Raw genomic sequence first — 26,187 nt, 5'->3', positions numbered from 1 at the left:
ACAAGATCTAGCAGCTTCTACATTAAGGGATCAAAGAGCTTGGAATAGGATATTTCAGAAGACAAAGGAACTAGGATTAAAACCAAGAATCACTTACCCAGCAAAACTGAGTATAAAAATGGTCATTCAATGAAAAAGAGGACTTTCAAGCATTCTTGATGAAAAGACCAGAACTGAAAGGAAAATCTGACTTTCAAACACAAGAATCAGGAGAAGCATGAAAAGGTAAACAGGAAAGAGAAGGCATAAGGGACTTACTAAAGTTGAACTGTTTACATTCCTACATGAAAAGATAATGTTTGAAAGTTGAAACTTTTCTCATTATTTGTGAAGTTGGAGATATTATACACATAAATATATAGACAGAGAGTACAGTGTGAGTTTAATAGGAAGAGATGATTTCTAAAAAAATAAAATCAAGGGGTGGAAGAGGAATACATTGGGAGGAGAAATGGAATGAAGCAGGTTATCTCTCATGAAAGAGGAAAGAAAAAGCTTATTAAATGGAGGGGAAAAGGGGGGAGGTGAGAGGAAAAAAGTGAAGCATATTCTCATCACATTTTACTTAAGGAGGGAATAACATGCACACTCAATTTGGTATGAAAATCTGTCTTAGACAGGAAAAGTAGAGAAGTGGATAAGCAGGGTGGGGGGGGATGATAGAAGGGAGGGCAAATGGGAAGAGGGAATAATTAGAAGTAAGCATTTATGAGGAGTGACAAGGTCAAAAGAGAGAATAGAATAAATAGAGGGCAGAATAGGATGGAGAGAAATATAGTTAAGTCTTACACAACACGACTATTATGGAAGTCGTTTGCAAAATGACACATATATAACCTACACTGAATTGCTTGCCATCTCAGTGGAGATGGGTGGGGAGGGAGGAAAGGAGAGAAGTTGGAACTCAAAGTTTTAGGAACTAATTTTGAGAACTGTTTTTACATGCAACTGAAAAATAAGAAATACAGGCAATGGTGTATAGAAATCTATCTTGCCCTACAAAAAAAAAGAGAGAAGATGGGGATAAGGGAAGTTAGGGGTGTGATAGAAGGGAGGGCAGACTGAGGGAAGGTGTAATCAGAATGCATGGTGTTTTGGGGTAGGGGGAGAAGAGAGATGGGGAGAAAATTTTGAACTCAAAATCTTGGGGAAATAAATGCTGAAAATGAAAAATAAGTGAATTTTTTTTAAAAAAAGAGTACAATTGGCCAGATGGAAAGAAAGTTACAAAAGTTAACTGAGGAATACAATACTTTAAGAGTTAGAACTGGGCAAGTGGAAGCTAATGACTAGGAGAAATCATGAATCAAACAAATTCAAAAAAATTGAAGAAACGGAAGAAAATATAAATTACCTCATGGAAAAATAAGTGACTTGGAAAACAGATCCAGGACAGACAACATCAGACTCACTGGACTACTTGTAAGCCATAATCAAAAGGAAGATCTGGACAGCATCTTTCCAGAAATTATCAAGGAAAACTGCCCTGATGTCCTGGCACCAGAGGGCAAAATAGGCAATGAAAGAATCCACTGATCACTGCCCCAAAGAACATTATAGCCAAATGTCAGAACTATCAGGTCAAGGGACAAATACTACAAGTGGCCAGAAAGAAAGGGGAATCACAATCAGAATTGCACAAGCCCAGACAGGTCAACATTAAAGAATCAGAGGTCAAGGAATGTGATATTCTGGAGGGCAAAGGTGCTAAGACTATAACCAAGAATCATTTACTCAGCAAAATTAAGCATAATACATCAAGGTAAAAAAATGGTCATTCAATGAAATAAAAGGATTTCAAGCCTTCATAAGGAAAAGACTAGAACTAAACCAAAAATCTGACCTGCAATATCAAGACGTAAGAGAAACATAAACAGGTAAAGAAAACATGAGGGAGTCAACAGAGCTAAACTATTTTATATCCCTACATGTAATTCCTAAAAACTATAACACTAATAGTACAAAAAACAGAAGGAATACAGACATACAGACAATACGTATTGGGCATAAGGTGAATTTGAGGGAATGACCAAAAAAATTATGAAAGGATGAGAAAGAAGAGTACAAAGGATACAGAAGGGAGAGGTAGGATCTGGTAAATTATCACACTTGAAAAGGTGAGAAAGACCTTTTACACTGGAAGGGAAGATGGCAGGGTGGGTGATGGGTAATGCCTGAACCTTACTCTCAACAGTGTTGGCTCAAAGGGGGAATAATATACGCAATAAGTTTAATATAGAAATCTATCTTATCATACAGGGAAAGTAGGAGGGAAGAATATTAAGTAAAAAGGGTGGGGGGGTTGGGGAGTGACATAAGGGAGAGGCAGATTGGGGGAAGTGGTAGACCAACACAAAATACTGGTGAGGTGGGAAAGGGTGAAAGGAGAGAGGACAAACAGGAGGAACAACAGGATGGAGGCAAATATACAGGTAGTAATCATAATTGTAAATGTGAAAGAGATAAACTCTTCCACAAAACAGAAGCAGATAGCAGAATAGATAAAAAACCAGAATCCTACAATATGCTGTTTAGAAGAAACATACTTCAATCAGAGAGAGAGACACAGAATAAAGGTGAAAGGCTGGAACAAAATCTTTTATAACCCAACTGAAGAAAAAAAAAAGCAGGGGTAACAATCCTGATCTTAGACAAAGTAAAAGCAAAACCAGACCTAATTAAAAGATTATGAAGGCAACTACATCTTGCCCCACAGACAACGAAGCAATAAAATTAGAAGACCAAGGATCAGATCTATGGAGAGGAGAATTCACGACCAAACAAGAGATAGAAAAAATTACAAAATACAGAATATGTAATTTTATCACATTAAATTGAAAAGTTTTTGTATAAGCAAAACCAATGTAAACAATATTAGAAAGCAGAAAGCTGGGAAACAATCCTTACAGCAAGTGTCTCATTTCTCAAAGGCCTCATTTCTCAGATATATATGAAGAACTGAGCCAAATTTATGAGACTACAAGTCATTCTTCATTGGAAAAATGGTCAAAGGATATGAATAGGCAGTTTTCAGATGAAGAAATCAAATATATCTATAGGCACATGAAGAAGTGCTCTAAATCACTTGATTAGAGAAATGCAGATTAAAACAATTCTGAAGTACCACCTCACACAAAATCAGATTGGCTAATATTAAAAAAAAAAAAAAAAAAGGAAAATGATAGATGTTGGTGAGGATGTGGAAAAACTGAGACACTAATGTACTCCAAGTGGAGGTGTGCACTGAGACAACCACCCTGGAGAGCAATTTGGAACTATGTCCAAAGGGCCACCAAATTGTGCATACCCTTTGATCCAGCAATGACACTACTAGGTCTGATCATAAAAAAGGGAAAAGAACCTACATATGCTAAAACAATTATAGCAGCCTTCTTCATGGTGGCAAAACACTGAAAACTGAGGGAATGCTCATCAACTACTGAATGGTTGAACAAACTATGGTTGTAGCTAATCTGGACTAGATGTAACTAATTGAATTCATCAAGAGCATCTAGGTGTTCTCTTACTGCTGTCTTACTTATCTTGGATATGGAACTCAGGTTAGTTGTTTTTGTTGTCATTTCCACTGTAAAATTTGTTCTCTTTTGCAGTGAAAAAACAAACAAAATAGAGTTGAACACGTCATCTCTCTTTTGTCAGGTATTGTCATCTCATCCATCTCAAGAAATGTCTGAGCCTCCTTTTTCTCTCAGCATTGCTTTAAAAGCACCCTTTTTATTATTCTTAGCTTCCCTTGCCAACTTCATCTCATTCTGAGCTTTGGTGTTCCCAACAATATTCTTAAAGGACTGTGCCATGCTCTTTATATTCATTTTCTATGACCTGAACTTGCTTCCATTTTCTGTACAGTTCTTCTAAAATAATATCTTTTTTGACATGGCCAATATAGGAATTTGTTTTGGATGACTATGCATATTTGTTGCAAGGGTCTTGTTTTTCTTCCTCCAATAGTGGAGTGAAGGAGGGAGAGAAAAATGACTTTTCTTTTCATTAGATATTTTTTAACTAAATAAAATTTAAGTTGGTTGGTAAATTCCCTATAAGTCCATATTAGTCTTTTCAGACAAATCCCATTTTTTCCTCTTCACTGGAACTATTTTCCTTTGTATTTTCCTAATTTTGTTTCTGAACATCTCTCATTCACCCATGTGCCCTTACCTCCCAATTTCCCACTCTCAACTGACTTTCCCTGAAACATTTTAATCTAAGTAAATCTATGTCAGACTATGCCTAAATTTCAAACCCTTTTCTATTACAAACTCTAAGACTGTGTGGTCATTTCCTCCCCCAAGTTTCTAATCAATTGTACTTCAACAACTCTTTCAAAGTCAGATCAGAACAGAATTTCTCCTTATTGACTGTTTCATCTTTCAAAGGATGAAACTATCACTGTGCCATAGGGAGCTCCAGCAGATGTCTAGAACACTGAAGAAATCTATTACTATTACATCATGTCTCCTCCAGGCTTGTGATTTCTCCCAAACCCTCCAATTATTTCGTCTTTCTATTCAGGTAATCTGTAGTACACTCAAATGACCAAATAATTTTTTTATGTCTCCTTTTACAGTCACTCAAATATTCTCCATCATGCTTCCCTTCATCTGGATCCTGGATTTCCTCACATGAATATACCTCATACACACACCCCTTTCAACTTTTAAAAGGTATATCCATTCAGAGTCATACTCCAGTCGTAGGTTTCATCTTACCTAGTCTTAATGAGATAAGATTTGCCCCCCTGGATAAGGACCTTTAGATCCTATTGTGTGGTCTCTGAACTTTTTGAGAGTTTTGTATAAGCATTTGAGGTTACAGATTTTATTACTGCCTCTTTTTCTGGATTTTCCCTTTAAAATTCCTGGTGTTAGAATTATGGAATTAGAATTAATTATGGTATTAAAATGTGTTATTATTAATGTAGTATTAGAATATGATGGCTACCCACTAGAGTACTCTGTACTCAGTTTTTTGGTTTCTCAGTCAAGAAGAGAAAATGTTAGACAGGAGTATGCTGGTAAATATTTAACAACCAGTTCTCTGAAAAAAAAAATGTAGGTAGGAAATAATTTTAAGTTAAACCTGCATTACTGACATTTCATCCATCACTTTCTTAAGTCTAAATAAGCAATGAAACAAACAAAAAAAACAACAAACTCTGATTTGTAGTTTTTGCTAATTTCTGAGATGCAAACACTAATAAAAATTTAACAATCAGCTCTCCCAAGCAGGTATGAGATGGCTCTAGGCACACCACTTGTTAGGTTACATTTTTTACACAAAAAGAAAGGGCAAATAAAATAACAAGAGGAATGATTTCTCCCCCTTCTCCAACAAATTTAAGGATTTCTTGGATAAGAAATTACATATAATATAACAGACATTGTTTCCAACCAACTTTTTATTAAAGAAGAAAAACAGGTGTTGTGATGGCAATCAAATTAGGATCTTTTGCTGTTTTTGTTTTACTAAAAGTGCCTCTGATTGAATAATGTGATTAAAGAAGATCTTCCCCACCCATTCCTGCTCATTGAAGGAAGTTTGATCAGGAGAGTTGTTTTGTAGGAGGGTCCCAAGTACCTTTTGTTTTTTCTATTAAGGCACTGGATCAGAGGGTTATGCCCTCTGACTCTGAAACGTATATAAATATGCTAAGGGCAAGATTTTACTTTGGGGTTTACAGACTGGAAGTGTTTGTCTGACCAGATAAAGACTCTGGGAAGCCACTAAAGAGCCCCCCAAGAGTTGGAAAACTCAGATGTCGGTGCTTCTCTCTCTGGTACCTATGGTCAAACAGTTGAGCCCATCTGCTGATGGTCAGGCAGAGGAAGCCATGTCTGTTGACTTTTGGTTCTGTGTACTTTCTCTCAAGTTCAGGGTGCAGTTGAATGATATATGTGCTTGGTTAAAAGAATGATACATGTGCTTGATTAAAGTAATTGTTAACCCCTCAAAAGTTGCCTTTCCTTTTAGAAAAGCAGATCAAAGAACCTGTGATAGCAGGCCCCCCCCATGTATTTCAGGGTGCTTACTGATACAGGTAATAGATGACTTCTGAATTAACCTTTTGTAAGTTTGAGAACATAATGTTAAACCACAACTCAGTAAAAGTATGTTTGCGAGATCCTGAAATAATAGGATTAGGCAGTTTAGTTTCTGATAATCTAACAATTTGGAGCAGAACTAGTAAAATAAGAAAAAAAAATAGTGTCTAATAGTGTGTATTTCTCAAATATGTGATATTTAAGGAAGCTTTTGACAGATGCTGAATCACAATTTATTATTAAAATACCTAGAAATATACAGTGCTTTTGGTACATGAGAGGACTGTATTTTGGGAGTGGGTTTCTTGTCCTCTTGTTTGTAACATTAACTGTAAACTTTCCAAGAACTATTTGTCTACAGCTGTTAACCTTCCCTAAAAGATAGTCCACTTTAGATCAAAAGAATCATATGGTACTACTTGTCCTACATCAAATAAAAATATGGTAAACAATTAAAAATATAACATTAAAATGCTAATGAAGTAAAATGTTTCACAGGGGACTAAACAAAGCCTATACCTAGTTTTGAAACTCTGAAGCATAAAGCCTCAATATTCAGCTCACTTGGCGTTCAGACACAATCTGTGTAACTGATATCAGATGTTTTTGAAGGACATTTTATACCTGGGAAGGGAGAGGAGACAAGCCAGTCAGTCAGTCATAGTAGAATTCCAGTTGCAAACTGGCAGCAAGCAAATAGCAAGCAAAGAGTCTTAGACTCTCTTTTTTCAGCTCTTCCCTCAGGTCAAAGGGATCTGAATTTTATACCTGGGAATTAGGATGAGACAAGCCACAATCAGTCATGACACAAATCTAGTTGCAATCTGGCTTTTAGGTAACCCACATGCACATGGCAGATAGATCAGGACCCTGTTTCTCAGACTCAAACACTTTACTTATATATTAAGTTTAATAATACATAGGGCCATACTTAACAGATCACTAAAGTAAATAGCCATGGCTGACACTATTCACTGTGAATATCCCCCTTCCCTACCCTTACTAGCTTGTAAGTACCATGATGGTAGAGACCACTTATTATTTAAAATTTTAGTCTTCCCTAGCACAGTGGCATATATTTACTGGTTACTCAATAAATAATGCTGAACCGAGATAAAATATTGATTTTAGTATTTTATCAGTTTTTCCATAAATTCTGGGTATTCTAATCTATAGAGAGTTTGATAGGATAGCTGAATTACTTAGGTAAAATAAAAGGGTTGCCACAGAGTTAGAAATGGTATGGACAGCCTGGATACAATTTCTGTTCAGTGTCAAAGAACACATGTACAAATGTGGTTTCTATTTTTAACCACCTCAGCCTTTTCAAAATTTTTCATCTATTAGGGTGAATAGGGACCAGTGATTATTTGGCCAGCTACTTCTATCATTCCTCATCCAACTGCATGCTTTATTTTAAGTCAACTACTTGAAACAGAAAGAGAGAACCCTCTCCCATTCATATTTATGTACCACACTCCCTAGTCAATAGTATCACAAGGTTCTACCTTCAAAAGGTAGAAATGAATTCTAAGTGATTTAATCTAGAATAATTGCATTCTCTATGTTCTTTGTTACTTCAAGTTTTTTAAAACTTCAATTGTGTCTTGAATACTATTAGAATTTTAAACCAATTATTAAGTAAAGCATTCCTATTGTCATAATTTCCAATACATCCCAATCAACTAATTTAAAACTGAATCCTATGCATCCTCTTTACTTCTTGATTAGCTATTACTACCTTCAATTTTTCTAGGTTAAGAAATTTGCTAACAGTGCATTTTGTAGAAAATTACAGACAGATATATCAGATTAGCTTTTTACTTATTGCTTAATGTGTCACAAATAAGTAATAAATTTTAATAAATCACAAATTAGATAATGTGAAATGATAACTTCTGTAACCACTTGTACTTGAAGAACTGGTAAAACACATATGCTGATAGTGGCAAAATGAAAAGGAATATACTAGACACCAACCAACCTGGTAATACCTGATATTTATATAATATTTCAATCATAGACTTTATTGTAACTTCAAGACAAATATCAAAAATCCAAGCTTTTCATGTTCCCCACAACAACATTTAAGGTAGTACAGGCTTTTTACTGATGAGGAAGCTGAAGCTCATGTAGGTTTAAGTGCATTACCTAAGGTATCTTACATGTCAGAGGCAGACTCGAACCTATGTCTTCCATTCTAACTATATACCAGGTGGCTTCTCTGCTTAGATTGACATCTTTGACACAATTTTACTGTTCTTTTCTCTAAAAGCCAATGTTCTTAGTAACTCTACCTAATTCCATTACAATAAAGTTCATTAATGCACCATTAATTTATTTCCAAAGTTTGAGGGATATTGCATAGATTTAATCTAACTCCTAAAAATTTCTTAGCCAATGCACTTTAAGGAAATAAAGTTGTAAACTAGTAAATATATTTGTCTGGTATTTAATTATTATATTCAAAATTCTTTCTTGTTATATTTGCCTGATGTACACATAAGAGTTTAAATGAAGTTTAACAAAAACAAAGTTTCATGTTTCCTTTCCAAAGGATTAATGTAGGGTCCCACATTAATAGATATAACAATAATTATGCAACATAACCAAAATAAGTTATACTCAATAAAATTAATCAGGAAATGTTTATTGAATGTCCATTATACAGGAGACCTGTGAGGGTTATAAATTAGCATGAGACATAATCTTCACATAGATCTGTGAACAATATCACATTCATGAAGATGTTTGCCAAAGTTTTTCTCTCTCAGGCTTTGCACATTTAAATCACGTTTTCCTAACAGAATATTTTAATACTTTTTCACTTTTTTTGTGGTTCTACTCTATCTCCCTTTACTAATGAAGAAACATTATTACTTCTATGAGAATTTAACTTCCCTGGCCTTTTAGAATTGGTGAACTTTTAAAGGATGAACTAAAACTAAACAAAGGTTTATTAGTCTGCTATGCTTTAAGAGATTATAATGAACTGACAAAGGCATACCAGAAAATTGGCACAATTTTCTTTCTAAATTAAAAGAGTAAGCTAATATGCCTATGGATAATGAAGACTATATCCACACATTGAAAGAATATTACATTTTCTCTAGTTAAAGTTCAAATTTTGCTTCAATGACAATGAAAAAGATTACTTATAGCAACTAACATAGAGGACAGGGGAAAGAAAGAGAAAAAAGGTTTCTACAGTGATTTGTTTCCTTTTTCTGGTAACTGGGGTGAAGAAAACAGGTCAAGATAAGACATAAACACAGAAGCCTTAATTATAAATCAGATACTATCAACTACTTTTCACCCATGTTTTACAGAAAAATGTCTTGCACAAAGTAAATGTGGAAACTTTTTTTTTATTTTTAGGAACAGGAACTATGACTGTGATTTCATTTGTATAAGGAATTCTTAATTGAAGATTTACTTCTACCCATTGGTATAAGGAATTCTTAATTGAGGAATTATTTCTACCAATGCAAGTCAATATCTGCTCTACAACTTCAAAACTTAAGAGCAGGAGTCCTTGAATTTTTTGGTGTTGTGGGCCCCTTTTAGTAGCCTGATGAAGTCTGTGGAACTCTTCTCAAAATAATGTTTGTTGCCTACATTCATAATTTAATTAAATGCCAAATTCTTCAAATATTAGAGAAACTTAAGATGTAAAATTTTTTCCCATTCAATTTCATAGAGCTCTTGAAATCTATCTATGGTCCCCTTTCTATGTTCACCAAGTTAAGAATCCCTATCTTGCATAGTTGCTTGAAAAATGGTCACTATGTTTCAGAGATAGAACTCAAGCCTGAGTCATCCTGATGCCCAAGTAAAATTTTCTGTTAACTATGCAAAATTACATCCTTTTATTTCAAAAACACATTATTATGGAAGGGTTCTGGATGCTGCAAAGGCACCATATGGTTATATTTAGTCATGAAATTAATATCAAAACTACTAAATTAAAAACAAAAAATATAGATGAAACAAGATACAATCAATACATATAAAATTAGGAGTGATAAAGTGAAAAGGAATCAGATTTTAGAGTCCCAACTCCACATCAAAGTATCTTAAACAATACATTTGCTTTCAAAGATTAAAATTAAAACTTCCCCTACAAGCTAGTTCCTTAGATTTTTTAGAATAGCATAACATACTCAGTTTTTAATGTTTACACAGCTTTTTGGTTTATGGCTAATTATGCAACAGCATAATTGATGATGTTAGCAGGATGGTGAGAAGACAGAAGTAAACTATATTGATGGGGCAGCAGAGGGAGCAATTGCATTGTTTTTAGTTACGAATTCAGGGGATTTTAAAGTTGATTTACATGAGGGTATTTAATTTTAAAATAAATTTTATGAATTCTGAAGTTTTCTTATTGCTTTTCCAAGACATTTATCGTGTGCTTCAATTTGAAGCATAAAAAGTTGAAAAAAGGCTTAACATTTTCAATTACATGATTAGAAAATAAGTTCAACATCATCTGACTTCTGCAATGCTCCCAATAATGATCCCTGGGCTAATTTCTTATAAAACTAATTAAACTTTCTTTCATAATGTAGCTACTACTCATAATATTGCAAAATGTTTTAGAAAGGTGCCTTGAGATTTAGCAGCTACATTTTGCAGTTGGGAAAACTGAAGAAGTCCAGAGCAGTGATGACTCGTTCAAGGTCACATAGCAAATGAATAGAGCTGAAGCTGGAATCCAGGTCAGGAGTCAGGCCTCTTGACTCCAAATTTAATACTTATTCCATTATATCAAGTAAAAATATAGACACTTTTTGGAAGATAATGGTATTATCTAAAACTGAACAACTGCGTGACAAATTTTTTGGTTTTACCTTTTCCCAAAAGGATACTAAACTTGACTTTACTGTAATCACTATTGCTTAGTGGTTTATCCACAGTTTAAAGAGTCATTTGTTCATGAAGTTAAAATCCTTGTTTTTGGAACCTTGAGAATATTACACTAAAAAACTTTTAAAGACAAACCACATTTTCACAACTATAGTTATTAATGAATATTATCAGTAGGAAAAGGAGCTTTTCAGAAACTTTCAGCGGTCAAGATAAAAGCCAGCTTAGGCCTTATGTAGCCTGAAAGCCAAAACTCTCTAAAGAAGCTCTTAGTGAATACTTTAAAAAAGAATAGGTCATACTTACCTCTGACAACTCATTTCCAATACAATTTGTGAAACAATCGGAATTTGCTATACATTTTCTACATTTCCAACAACGGAGAATAGCTACTTCTTCTTGGCTATACATTTTAATTCCCATTTCAAGTCTTTTCATCTGTAGGAAACATTAATGTATTTTTTTTTTATTAGGACAGAACTGGAATGACTAAACTTGTTTTGCTAAGTTCTAAACACTGCATCAGTTATATTTAAGGACAGACCATTCTATTTGATGATAGTGGTAATTCATGTTTTTTTTTTCCTGTCAATTAATTTTCTTTTTGTAGAATGTTTTAATGCTAACAATAATGAACTGTTAACTTTGTTCCATATCACCTCCCCTGCTAATGGTAGCAAAAAGCAATCACGTTAAAAATTACTGTAGTGGTTTAAAAATAACTATTGTAAAAGTTATAAATGTTTTTCATTAAGCTGGGATATGATATAAGACAGTCATTTTAAATTATAATTTAACAGCTTATCTATTCTGCTTATCCATGTGTTCCTAATTGCTGCAAGAATCAGAAAAGCTTACTTTATGACTGCATGTAATGATTTCCACCTTATATATACATTGTTCTCAGTAAACTACATACCTTAGCATGTGTAGTAAAAATTAGAAGACTCAGGAAATATTTTCATAATAATCATTAACCTGTATCTCACATGAGCTAATAATTATAAAGTACTTAACGCAATGCCTGGCACATGATAAACACTATATAAATGTTAGTTATTGTTATTACTGCATTCAAATGTGGGCTTTCATATCAAAATTTTACTTTAAGCTAATTCAGAACATTGTTTTATAGAAACAATACAAGGAACTTATTTTTTTTTTGACATCATAATGTACTTGGAATCTACCTGAGCACTATTTTTCTTTAAGGAAAGCATTTTTAACCTTCCTTTAAATATCACTTGTTAAATTACTTTCTCAGTTAAATTATTTATCTCAAATCATAAGTATAAAAATAACTACTTGTACACCACTTAAGGGAATGTTAAGTACCCTAAAAAAGATGACAGAAAAAGTAAATTCTGTAAGAGCAACCTTATTTTTCAATTCACATCCCAGGGAGAAAAACAACAACACACCTGACAGCTATCACACCAGAAGGGGGCAAAATGAGAAAAAAAAAAAGAGCCCAAGTAGAAAACTTTTGGTAAATAAAACACATGCTAATGTATACAAGGTGTGTTTTTCCCATCAGGCATTATGAAAATCTTCACCTAATTATTTATTTCCCTCTTCTCCCCATTTTTTTAAAACAACTTCTTATTAGATTATTAACCTCTCTCTACCTGTTACCAGTCTCATTAGCCATTCTCAATTAAAAAAAAAAAAAAAACTCCCCAATGCCTGATATTCCCTTGAAATACACAGAAATCCAAAATATTTTCTCCCTTTCTTTTTTTTGTGTTAGAATTTGCCATTTTTATTTGTTCAAAATTTCCTTGATATCATTAACTTTATTTTATTGTTCTGTAATATCCTTATAATATCCACTCAATAAATGTTCATTAAGAATGGTTCTGTCATCTCACACATGTGATTGCTTTTCACACAAATAAATCATGAAAACAATATTTTTCCTCATAATTTCTTCAGTTCACTTTTTTCTTCTTTGAAGAAGTAATCACGTCCCAGGAAAAAATTCTCTCAACAGAAAGTGCTTTTTTATAACAAAGCATTAAAATTAACATCAAGCATCTACTCACCACTAGGGTGAGAAAAGATCATTTTGTTATACTCCTGATTCTTATTCATCTCTATCTCAGGAAAGAGCTGCAGAGACATTAGGTATCCAAATGTATTTCCAGATCTTGACAGAGATTCTTATGGTGAACTGGAGTTTCATGCCTATTCCTAATCCTTTAATAAAGATACTTGATTTCCAAACCTAACTTGAGGACAGAAGATAAAAGTGGGGACAGAAGGGGGAGGAAAGGAATAGGCATTTATTAGGCATCTACTATGTACAAGAAGGTTTACAGAGCCGTTATGCTGACCTCATCGTTATATGCCTGTGAAGCATGGACAGTCTACCAGCGCCATGCCAGGAAACTGAATCGCTTCCATTTGAACTGTATTAGGAAGATTCTGAGGATCACCTGGCAGGATAAGGTACCAGACACTGAAGTTCTTGCGTGAGTTCAACTGCCAAGTATTCAAACTATGCTTCAGAGAGCACAACTCTGATGGGCTGGCCACGCTGTTCGAATGCAAAATGTACCTTGTCAAAAAGACTATCTTATGGAGAATTCTCATGGGGCAGGCAATCACATGGTGGCCAGAAGAAGCAATACAAGGATACTCTCAAGGTATCTCTCAAGAACTTTGGATTTGACTGTGCAACATGGGAGACACTGGCACAGGACCACTCAGCATGGCATGCCTTCATCAGAAAGGGTGCTGTGCTCTTTGAGGAAAGCAGAATTGAGACAGTACAAAGTAAATGCAGGATGCACAAATTCTGGATGTCCATCCCACATATTCACACGGATTACCTGTGCCCAACCTGTGGTAGAGCATTCCAAGCTTATATTGGTCTGATCAGCCACAGTCAGACACACTGAAATTTCACTTTATCATGGTGATGTCATTTTGGTCCTCTTCGAGAACGAAGGACAATAACCAACCAACTATGTATAAGGCACTGTTTTAAGTGCTTTATAAATGTACAAATATTAACTTGTTCCTTCTATTCCTGCTACCTATGGTAATATATCTCTTCTGTCCTTTATGGCTTAATTTCTTAAAAAGGCTGTCCATCACGGTGATCTCCACTTTCTCTCTTCTCACTTTCTTTTCAACTTCTAACAATCTGGGTTCTGACCTATTCACTCAACCAAAGCTGCTTCCTCTTGATCTCACACAAATGGTCTTTTCTCAATTCTCCTTCTTCTTGACTTCTCTGCAGCCTTTTCACTGTTGATCAGTCTCTCCTCTTCTCTCTAGGTTTCAGGCCACCACGCTCTCCTGGTTTTCCTCCTACCTATCTGACCACTCCTTCTCTTTCCTTTGCTGTATCTTCTTCCTGATCACACCCTCTAACCAAAACCATACTTTAAGGTTCTGTCCTCTTGTCCCACTACACTACTCTACTTGGTTTTCTCATCAGCTACTATTTCTATGATGATGATTCTCAAATCTATTTAACCTACTAAAATCTCTCTGCTGACCTCTAATTTTACATCTACAACCGACTTTTAAACATCTTTTACTGGATGTTCAGTAGACATTTTTCACTCAATATATCCAAAATGGAAATGATTATCTTTCTCCTTAAATTTTACCCCACTCTTACCATCTTTCTTACTGTAGAGGGCAACATCATTCTCCCAGTCCTCAGACTTACAAACCTAGGAGTCACTGTGGATTCCTCACTTGGTCTCACCCCCTATAACCAAGGTGTTGCCAAGACCTGTTGATTTCACCTTGGCAACATGTCCACTTCTCTCTTCTGATATTGCTATAGAGTTCAGGCCCTCAATATCTCACATTTGGATTATTGCAACAGCCTGCTGGTGGGTCTGCCTGACTCAAGTCTCCTCCATTCCAACTCAACTTCCATTTAGCCAATAAAGTGATTTTCCTCAAGTACAGGCCTAATCATGTTGTCCATTCCTCTATCCCCAATTCAATAAATTCCAATCAGAAATAAAACATTCTTTTTGGCATTCAAACCCCTTTGTAACTTAGCCCCATTCTACCTTTCCAGTCTTTTTACTTTACTGCCTGACATATTTTTCAGTACAGTAACACTGACTTCCTAGCTGTTGCATAAATAAGACATTTCATCTCTTGGCTTCAGGCATTCTTACTGTCCCCCATTTCTGGAACACTTTCTCTCCTTTGCTACAACTACTGACCTCTCTGATATCCTTTAAGTCCTAACTAAAATCCCATCTTTTCCAACTCCTCTTAATTCTAGTGCCTCCTCTTTGTTAATTATTTTCTATTTATCCTGTATATAGCTTGCCTTGTAAATATTTGTTTGCATTTTGTCTCCCCCATTAGATTGTAAGATCCTTGAGAGCAGGAGCTATCTTCTGCCTCTTTTTGTATCACCAGTGTTTGGCATGGTACCCAGCAAGTAGTAAGCATCTGCCACATAGTAGGTGCTAAATGGATGTTAATTATCTCACTTGAACCACACAACCTTGAGAAGTGGGTGCCATTATTATCCCTATTTCACAGTTTAGGAAACTTAAAGAAACAGAGGTTAAGGGACTTAACACAGTTAGTAAGGATCTGAAACTAGATTTCAACTCAGTCCTTCCTGACTCCAGGTCAAGCCCTCTATTCACTAGGCTGGCTAGTCACCTCTATACACAAAAAAAGTGCATATACCACTTTTCAATCCTTTTCCTATCTTTCTCTCACAAATATACTCCAGTCATAAAACCCTTGGACCTCAAAGTACCATTTAAATCTTAAGAATCATTTTGAGAATGTGAAAATTTGATGGGAGAAAATTTTAGAAGCTCTTCATGCCAATGAGGTTTTGTTACTGTTCATTAGTGATAATTCTAGGCTAATGATGATGACTTAGCAATTGCCTACAGCCCAAATACTCAATTTATTTCTCTTCATTCATATTTTAGAAAAAATTATTATAAAAGGATAAAATGAATCTATACTACTTCTATACTTTGCTAACCTACTTATGAGGAATGCTTTACAAATATTATCCAAAAAATATTTGCCAGTATTTACATTACAAGAAAGCAATCAGGTGCTGTCTGTGGTCCTGAATCCAGGCAACAGAATCACTGTCCAATATCTAAAACTCCCACAAAAATGACTGTCTGCTTAAGTCACATTTTGGCAGATCTACAGCTCTTATGAAGCTCTGAATGAAGCTGAAAATAATTGCATGTATCTACAAAGGGTATTAAGAATTTGCTGGTCATCTTAAATTAGCTCATCATATTAGCACTGCTGGGAAAGTTTTCTCAGAATTTTGATCTGGACATTGATACTAAACAAACTATAAAGGTAAATTTTCAGAGAATCCTAGACCTTTCTGCATTCAGTAGTGAATCCCTCTCTTCCTTGAGGTATAAGAATACATGTTCTCTTTTGTAGGGCTCTGAGAATTTTGAATGTACATGAGGAATGAATCTGTTTTTTGTGGCTTATCTATATCTGAGCCAGGTCAGGGGAATTCAGAAATGGCAGCTCCTGAGCAATAGGATGGAAGTAAGTATAGTACAAAATCAAAAAATAACAACACTTGCTTTAGACAATATCACAGGATCCAAATTCAAATTCTTCCTCTAATGTTTATACTTGTGTGACTTCTGTAAAATAACAACTTTCCTAGGCCTCAGTTTCCTGATATGTAAAATGAAGGTACTGTACTAGATGGCTTCTGAGGTACCTTCCAGTTCTAGATGTAACACTCTATTATATATATACATATATATATATCCAAGATTTTCCTCCATATTCATGACCAAAGAGTAAGTTTTGAAAATGATGCAAAACATGTCTTAATCAATGCTGATTAATTCAATGACAAAAAATGATTCCAAAGGGATAATGATGAAGCAGACTATTCATCTCCTGGGAGAAATGACAGACTCAAAATGCAGGAGGAGACATAACTTCAGGTCATGGCCAATGAAGGAATTTGTTTTGCTTACATATACTTATTTGTTACAAGAGTTTTCTTTTTTCTGATGGGAGAAGGGAAAGGGACAAAAAAAGTAAATGAATGTTAACTGAAAAATAAAATATATTATTAAAAACTTAATCCAGGAGATTTACATAAATAAGAACACTGCATGAAATGGAAGAACATGAAAATATTATGAGAAACTACAGTAAGAATCTTCTCAAAGATTAGCTTTAAAATAAGCTATCCTGCTTGGCAAAAAAAATTTTTGGGAAATGGATAGGGAGAGTTATTATCAACTGATCTGATAAGGAAAAACTTAGACTATGAATGAATTTTAATTCTACTTTGAAGGAGTATCAGAAATAGTTGTGAGGAAAAATGTAGATTGTAAACAACTAACTTAATTGAACATAGGTTTCATAATTTTACGTATTTCTCTGAAAAGTATAAATATTGACGTGATATAATGACATTGACAATATGACATAATATAATATGATACAATAATGCAAGAAGTAATAAATTATATTTTAAAGGGGTAAATTAAGAGGGCTCAGATTTTTCTTCTGTTAAATTTATCTCAACAAAAGCTCTTTAAAGGTATCTTAGTCATTATTCATATCTGAAATACATACCAGATTCAAAAATTTACAACCCACTCAGAGAAAACAAGACAAATGTGCCATCAAGGTGTTAAATAGAATAAACACTCTGAATCAAGAAAAGAGCAAAAATGCCATCTAGTGGTAAAATAATAAGAAGAAAGACATGATTTTATGGCATTACTTGTTCTAGGACTTTGGTATGAAAATGACATTGATATGATAACAAATTTCACACAAATACATGAAATATATTTAAGATGAATTCACCAACTTGGTCCCATGTTCACTTCCCCACTCACAGCTTTTCCCATCTCTGTACATATTCTCACAGTCACCACCCTTCCCTACTCATGTATCTACCACTCTGGTTCAGGCCGTTATCACCTCTCTGCTTCTCTCCACTCCAACTCATCCTCCACAATGATGATGAAATCCCCCTCCTCAATAAATTCCAGGGGAACCCTACTATCTCTAGCACCAAGTATGACCTGCTGTGTTTCATATTTAAAACACTTAAGAATTTAGTCCCTTTCTATGTTTTAATATACCCCTTCAGTCATAGACTATGGTCCAGCTATGTAAGACCTCATGCTGTTCCTCATACATAATGTTCCATCTCCCATCTCTATGACTTAGTACTACCTCATGCCTGGGCAGCTAGATGGCATAGGGGATAAAGTGCCATGCCTGAAGTCAGGAAGACTCATCTTCCTGAATTCAAATCTGACTTCAGACACTAGTTGTGTGACTCTGGACAAGTTACTTATCCCTGTTTGACTCAGTTTCCTCATCTGTAAAATGAGATGGAGAAGGACATACCAAACCATTCCAGTACCTTTGCCCAGAATACACCAAATGGGGTCATGAACATATGACTGAAATGCCTGAACAACAATGAAACTGGAATACTATTTCTTTTTACCTTGACCTCTAAGAATCCCTGGTCTCCTTCAAACTCAGCTCAAGTGCCACCTTTTACAGGAGGCAAAAGGAGGTCTCTGAAGGAGTCTGCACTACATTTGAAAAATAAGCAAGAGCTACTTACTGCATACATCCAAAATAAGCAGGAGCTGTCACACACATCCAAAAATTTGAAGATTATTGACTTATCATGTCTGCCCTGGGCTTGAACAATAATAACAACAAAGACTACGTTTGCACATTAAAGTTAATTTCATAAAAGTCCTGCTTTGGGATCTCATTTTCAGGTCTGAAGTGACAATAGATTCTTGAAGGCTATGCCAGTAAATCATAAGGTTTTGCAGTTTTTTCAAAGATGGTCCTGACAGACAATAGGTTGCTATCTGAGGAGCACCTTGACGAAATATAGAATGGCTGATCACTATCAGGTGTGGTCATTAAATGATAAATTTTTTGGCCAGGGTGATACAGGGTACAAAGAAAAATACAAAATGGTCTTCATTCCTATGTGGTCCCCTTCTGCTTCCACAAACATGATGGCAATTTTGCCCATAATGAAAACATGGTTAAGAATCAGATAGTTTTCAAGTCATCTATAAATACTAAAGACTGGTATTCTAAATGAGTTATTTTCTTACAGTGAAAAATTGTCAACTGCTAGAAGACTATAACGTTCATATTTACATTCTTTCCAAAAATGAAACTAAAAGAGTTAGATAAAAAGAACCTGTAAGTTTTCCTTCCACAGAAGGAAATCGAATGAATGGCAATGAAAGGCAACAAGAAGCATTTCTTGTAGGGTACTTAGGCCCATGTCTTATCTTGCAGTGCATATGATAAGCACAAATAAAGAGACTGACATCAAAACAATTACAACTTACGGAGAAATGTCTGTGGAAGAGAAAGAAGTAGACACAGCTATCGGTAAAACTGTACATGATAACAGCTGTGTGATATCCATTTGCTATCAGTATTTCAAATCTGCAACATAATAAATGTCTATGGGAAAAAGAAACTGGTGCTTAAAACTAATAATTATGTATGACAGAAACCAGATGGTACAACTGAACAATGTTTTGTTTGGTTATTGACAACTGTAACAATTGCAAAATGGTTTTGTTCACATTAATTTTTTGCTAAATGAGACACCATTTTTACATATCACTACCCTTTTTTTCCTGGGTTATTTGAATAATTTGATACTGTGATGGATTCCCCCACAATTTGGCTAAATTTTAGTATTCTAGCCTTATTTTTTAAATGCTTATACTCTCACAGAGCTATCATAAGGACATTACTTTGTAACCTGCAAAATATTTTATAAGTGGTAAAGCACTATATGAATTTGAGATAATAAAACAGGGAAAACAAGGATATATTTAGATAAGCAATAGCATAAAGGTATTTAGTGTCTCCAAAGTCTTTTTAGTTTTAACCCTTAATAATTTCAGAAGTGTAAATGCTACAAACCTACAAAAACATTTGAAAGCTTAATTATTTAAATTTTAAAATGTTGATATGCTTATTATTAAAATTCAACAAAATCACTCTCTTGTTCTATACATCACTCTAGTTAATTTTCAGACTTTGTAAAACAAATTTTCAGCAGCTTCTGCTGAGTGGCTGAAAGGGCTGTCTTTGTAATCCAAACCTCAACATCTTCCAAAGAACCAAGCTTTGACGCATGCACAACAGTTTCAACTTGACCTAATAGCAATAATCAGGCTAACGGCAAAGTGGTTGTACCAAACCTAATCCAAGACAGCATGCCCAGAAACTGTCATATATAATGTGTGTGTGCTCATCCTTCACTGCTGAAGACGACTGTGCCATCAGAGAAACAATGGCATGACTTGCACTTGGCTTTGTTTTGAGTGAGGGTTGTGCAGGTCACCAGCCTCACTTCTCCTCCAGAGCCATCTGAATCCAGTAACCAGATATACATCAGGATGACTGGAGATGACCCAGGATGAGGCAATTGGGGTTAAGTGACTTGTCCAAGGTCACACAGCTAGTGAGTGTCAAGTGTCTGAGGTGAGATTTGAACTCAGGTCCTCCTGACTCCTGCACTGGTGCTCTATCCAATGCACCACCTAGCTGCCCCTCATATATAATGTAACATAATGACAGAATGTTATGCCTTGTTAAAATTTAAGCTAAAATGTGTTATTCAAAATTTACAGACAGATGTAAGTATAACAGAAATTTAAATAATTACATTTTAAAGGGATTTTTGGTAAGTTTATAACATGTATATTTCTGGGATTATTAAAGCTTAAAACTTCACCACAACTTTTGGGACACCCTGTAAACCTTGCCATAAATTCTTGATCAATAGGATTACAATCCAATCTTTAATAAATACATTGTAATGTCCAGCAGATCATTCTAATGTTCTATGTACATTAGTAACATGCTATAATAGCACTTTAAGACATATAACAATAATTAAAATTTTCAATACTTCAAAGTCTATTATTTCATCAGTTTATATGTGTCCTTAAAGTTGCTTAGCTGAAAATTGTATCACTTTGTGACAACCCTGTTAGTGAGACTCTCTGAACTTAGTTCTGTAACTCTTTGAATATATTTAATATGCATGTATGTACACACATATGTATGTATGTACATGTATGTTTACGTGTGTATACATGCATATGGGGGGAGGGAGAGAGACAGAGACAGAGAGAGAGAGACAGAGACAGAGAGAGTGAGAGATATATGGAATGAAAGGGATACTCAAAAACCTTTCCATCTTGGCAGGACCTTCCAGATCCTGTAATGCTGTTAACATAATTTTGTGAACCCCACATCACTTCCACGCCATTAATGAGGCAGAGGGGAACTTCAATGGAAGTTAATGAAATAAACTTATAAAAAATACCTTACATTTAGATGTAAAAATGGAAAGTAAAGATCCAACAAAGAATACAGCCAAAGTAAAATGCTCCAATATAACTGCGGCTCCAAAAGAGATTAAGATGCTATATATAAGCAAGTATTGTATACAGTAACATAAATGCTCTCACTGTTTACAGTGAGAAAGGCAGTTTACAGTAAGAAAGGCAGTATGGGATGAACAAAATAGGCATTAGTTACTTATTCAGAGTTCAAATCTTATCTCTACTACTTAACTTATTTGAGTATCAGCTTCCTCAATTGTAATACAAGGGGGTCATACTAGTTGATATCTAATGACTCTTAAAATTATAAATCTTATGATGCTACTATAGTATAATTGCTATTATTATTCATCAGTAATTTCAAAACCATACACAATTAAGTATGTGGCATACGTAATGACTTGTAGAATCAGCAGAAACAAACTGTTTCTAAACTAAATAAAACTCTCAGATTGCTTGTAAAACAGATATAGAGTTCAAAAAGACTACATGCTAAGAGAGACACTTGTTCTCAGAGAGGAAAATATAACAGGTCAGGCACTAGTCTATTTAGGTATGCCTACTATAAAGCCTTCTGGAAATATGAAAGACATTGACAATATTGTGCATTTTAACCAATTAAAATAGACAGGGAGTCCATGAAACAACAATTTCAATACAGGCATTTTCATTAGAGGCCAATGTTTTTGTTTTAATGGAAATCTCCTTGGTGCTACAAAGTAATCCCTATTCAAAAAAAGATATACACCTGGGAGTCAAGATTGGTTACCTTACTTTCAGAACTTTCGTGCTAAAAGAGTTGCTAAAAAAAAGAACTTTTGTGTATTGTTAGGAACAAACATACCTTAACCTGTTCTCTGGTTTCCAAAGAAACTCCCCAAGAATGGGTATAATAAAAGAGCTGTACTCTAATGGATAAAGCACTGAATTAGGAGTCAGGAGATTTTATACCCTGATTCTTTTAAGCATTGATCATGCTCTGTCTCACTGTGTGGTCTTCAAATTTATGTGAACTCTTCTTTTACACTGACTTGGACCTGTTATCTAATCTACAAAAGTAGAGAATTATGGAATTTGAGAGTTGGAAGGGACTCCCCTGGCCATCTAATCCAACCTATCACCAAAATGGATCTCCAAACGGTTATCCAGGAGGTAACCAGTTGGAGGCTTGAAGACCTCCAAAGAGAGTAAATCCACCAAGTCTCAAAGGAACCCACTCCATTTTTTTCTACTTTTTAAAAAAAATTCTATTTAAATTTATTTATTTTTAGTTTTCAACATTCATTTCAACAAGATTTTGAGTTCCAAACTTTTTCCCTATGTGTGGGATGGCTCAGGTTCCTACATAAATCAATTACTCAGAGGCCTCTCAAAGTGATGACAGAAAAGTGATTTATTCGATTCTCGAGAAGTGGGGCTAACCTGTAGGAGTAGGAAAGACAAAGACAAAGAAAAGGTAGTGATTTATATAGACTCTAATGCAAGTCCCTCCTCCCCTACTGACCATTATCCTCATTAGCTGAGAATATGATCTTACATTCTAGACACGAAATCTAACCAATCCGTTTTGAAATGAAGGCACTGAGGAATTATGTAAGTTCTATCCAATCATTGAGACCCTAATAAACTACACAGTTTTATATCCTTATATGGAACTATTCTATTCTAAAAATATTGTAACCTTGAGCCTCTAGGTCTTACCTCACCCCTGGGAGAAGAATTACAATCTGACAAGTCTTCACTAAACCTATCCCACTCAATCCCTCCTCTTATTTATTTACCTGAAGACTTCTCACAGATATTTCAACCACAGTTTCTGTAACATGATCTCACACTGTCTATTAATCTCCTCATACCAATCAGGATCACTCCTGTCTTTTGTCTGCACAGGTGCCCATCCTTCCTTCTTTAGTATCATCAACCGAATGGCTCCTTCGGTCCTCTCTTCTAGAGAATTTCTAACTATTTTAGTAATAAGTGAAATCAAACAAGGTAAACAAATAGGAAGTAATATGATACCACTAATTGCTATGATGCCAAACCACAGTAATCTTTTCCACCAGCTCCCTTCAAAACAGGACCACCAAGACGTATTGAAAAGGGAGTTCCAAGTTTGTACAGGAACATGAGCAATCTTCCTGATATTTTTGGTGATCTCTTTCACTATTCTTCCATTATCATCAAGTTTTCAAGCAACATGTGGATAAATTGAGCGTTCCACAAACTCCCCCTTCCTCTGGAAGTAAATAATCTACATTCAACCTATGTTGCAGTACTGCTTCCCTAGTTTGTGTGGCTTGATCGGCCAATAAGTCCAAAGACTTTGCTGTTTGATTGATTATAATTTCAACTACTGCTTGGAGTCTGATTAGTCTATTTAATAGATATATAGGGGTTCTATAACCCCAACTCCCATCTTGAGCCCAAGTTGCAGGCCCATACTCTCTGATTATGCTCTCAGGAGGCCAAGTGTCACGCCACCCATTTGCATTTCCAGTCTGAGTGAGGGAGGTATCAATGTTCCTCTTCCTTTTGGCTAGATCATCATATAGAGGGACCCCTAGATGCTGTTTCCCTGATTTAGGCAAGAAAAAGAATTTAGGTCTCACCAATCTAATGTAACAAACACCTCTCCAGTTTAGCGGAAGGTGAGTATAAGCTGTCTGTCCACATATCCAATAATGTCCTCTCAAAGCAGGATTTTCCTCTAGAAGCAGTCTTACTTTATAATCCACAGCTGGAAAGTACTTCACATCGTCCAGGCCTAATGGTCCCCTTCACATGGTTTTCTGGGATCAGAGGGGTTGTAAAACTTATACCCGCAACTCCTGTGATATTCCCCTTTTGTTCTCTCCTCGTATAAAGAGGATGGGAAAAATAAATGGGTACAGGGAATCACCCTACCATCTGAGCAGGTAATACTGTTCTGATCCCATCTGTTTGCATACTGGGCACAATCAATATGAGCCAGGGTTTCTGGTCTTCATGTGAATGTCCACTTACAATTACTTTCTCCCAACCATATCTCCTGCAATTCAGGTCCTGTTTAATTTAAACAATGTTCACCTGGAACTGATTCGGACAAAGACCACTGGTGTTTCTCTTGGCTTGTCCAGAATCTTGTTCCGTCATGTACTACAGATCTATTACTTAAAATCCAGACTGAACTCAGCAGTACTGCTACCCCTGGCCATTGACTTAACCGCTGAGGTCCCCCACAAATCCAATAATCGGATACCTCAAAGGTATCCACAATGGTCTGAATTAGGTCCAGGAAACTATTTTCAAGAGGGGGGGGTGTTGATAACTGGGGCCTGGTGTCCCAGCAGTGGGAGAAGGATCATGCCTAAAAGGGACATTCCCAAGGTATTACATTTTGGTTGCACTGTTCCCAAGGTTTGTCAAGTCCACACAATCTTAATAGAAGAGTCCTGCTTAGATATTGTGGTAAATGGCTTAGGACAATTGCTGAACAGAGAATCTTGTTAAGAACAAACAATAATAATCCTAGTATAGTTCCCCAAATAACAAAACTTATAATGAATTTATATATATGCCTCATTGGCTATCCCTTTCCAAATTCTGTGTGTTCTCACACACGCTTCAAACGGAGCTTTTAATACTGACAAAATGTGTCTCCCAATCATGAAGCTTGAGAGTTTAATAACTAATAGTAATAATTATAAATGACAGTAAACAACTTAAAAAATTTTTAATGCAATAACCTTCCATAATTTTGTCTACTGGCTTCCCAATCATGCTAAACATTTTCTGAATTGGGATGGGGGAATAGATAGTTCAAGGTTCAGTCTTACCCATATTCCTCCCCTCCTCTTATTTATTCCTGTTTCCACACCTAAATCCAATCAATAAATACCTCTTCACATTCTTTCCCTTATGAATCCTTCCCTTCATCTATCTCCCTTTTATATGAATATGGGAAGGAAGCAAAGTTGACTGACACATTAGCAAATTACAGGGGGCAGTCCCCTTGTTATAAGCACAGATACAGAGATTTAAATTAATGAACTCTCCATTTAGAGGTTCCATCTCATACAGCAGTCTGGGGAGAAATATCATCTTATGCAATTTTCTGATCTGGATGCTCCTTCAAACAGTCGTCAGCACAGCATCTCAGCATCTTCTTTTCTTTACCTTCTTGTAGAAATCCAGATGTCCACTCTCCTACAGAGCTGAACTTAATACCATCTTAGATTACCATTCCTATCATTCTTACAAAAATCAAAATTGAAACTTTGACAAATTATCATTTAAAAAAAAATTCACATTAAAATGCAGCTTCTACATTTCACAGAAAGTCATTATTCATTCCCTCATTAGGAAGATGAGATTTCACTAAGGAGTCAATACCAGGCTCCAGTACTTATAAAAATACAATAAATAATCATTTTTAACACAGTGCATATCACATCATAAAACAATTCCAACTTCTGATCATGTGATGCTTCTTTTAAAGTATTTACAATATAGTCCACAAACCATTTTTCATTTAACATTAACCATCTAAGACAAAATAATAACTATGCATGCTAGTCTCACAAGCCCTTGACCTAATCATCTCCACACTATCACTAAGAATTAGAGGACCCTAACTTATTGTTGTTGGTCTAAAGTCCTAAACCTGTTAGCTTAATTTTAGACTTAACCTCAGATGTTCCCCTACCAACAATCTATTATTCAACAGATCTGGTATTATTACTTACAAAACTTCTGATTTTAGGAATTTGCCACTAAGAGTAGGGACATTGCAGGGAAACAACATCTCCCTCACTTCGTGTCAATTCCAGGCAGTAGATTGTCAACTGGCGTTCAGCCAGGCTTCAAGTCTGCCAGGTGTCAGTGGGGAAATTGAG

At 35.3% G+C, this 26,187-nt stretch overlaps 1 protein-coding gene across 20 annotated transcripts in view; it reads right to left on the bottom strand.

The window, feature by feature from the left end:
• RNF180 (ring finger protein 180) overlaps window positions 1–26,187 on the bottom strand; it is a 285,964-nt gene that overhangs the window by 203,586 nt on the left and 56,191 nt on the right. For 14 of the 20 annotated variants that reach the window (XR_011966184.1, XM_072605045.1, XM_072605042.1 and 11 more), the window contains one exon: window positions 11,238–11,369. The exons of 3 other annotated variants lie outside the window; for them this stretch is intronic. Coding sequence is in view for 14 of the 17 variants with exons in the window: in XM_072605045.1 (XP_072461146.1) it covers window positions 11,238–11,369 (132 nt within the window). In the remaining 3 variants the exon portion in view is untranslated. Of the gene's footprint in view, window positions 1–6,686; window positions 6,827–11,237; window positions 11,370–12,976 lie in introns of those variants that run through there. 3 more of the 20 variants (XM_072605052.1, XM_072605051.1, XM_072605049.1) reach the window with 2 other exon arrangements.

Source organism: Notamacropus eugenii, chromosome 4 (assembly GCF_028372415.1).
Source record: "Notamacropus eugenii isolate mMacEug1 chromosome 4, mMacEug1.pri_v2, whole genome shotgun sequence".
NCBI lineage: Eukaryota > Metazoa > Chordata > Mammalia > Diprotodontia > Macropodidae > Notamacropus > Notamacropus eugenii.
Note: the sequence above shows the minus strand (reverse complement) of the source record. Positions and strands in the feature narration are given on the sequence as shown.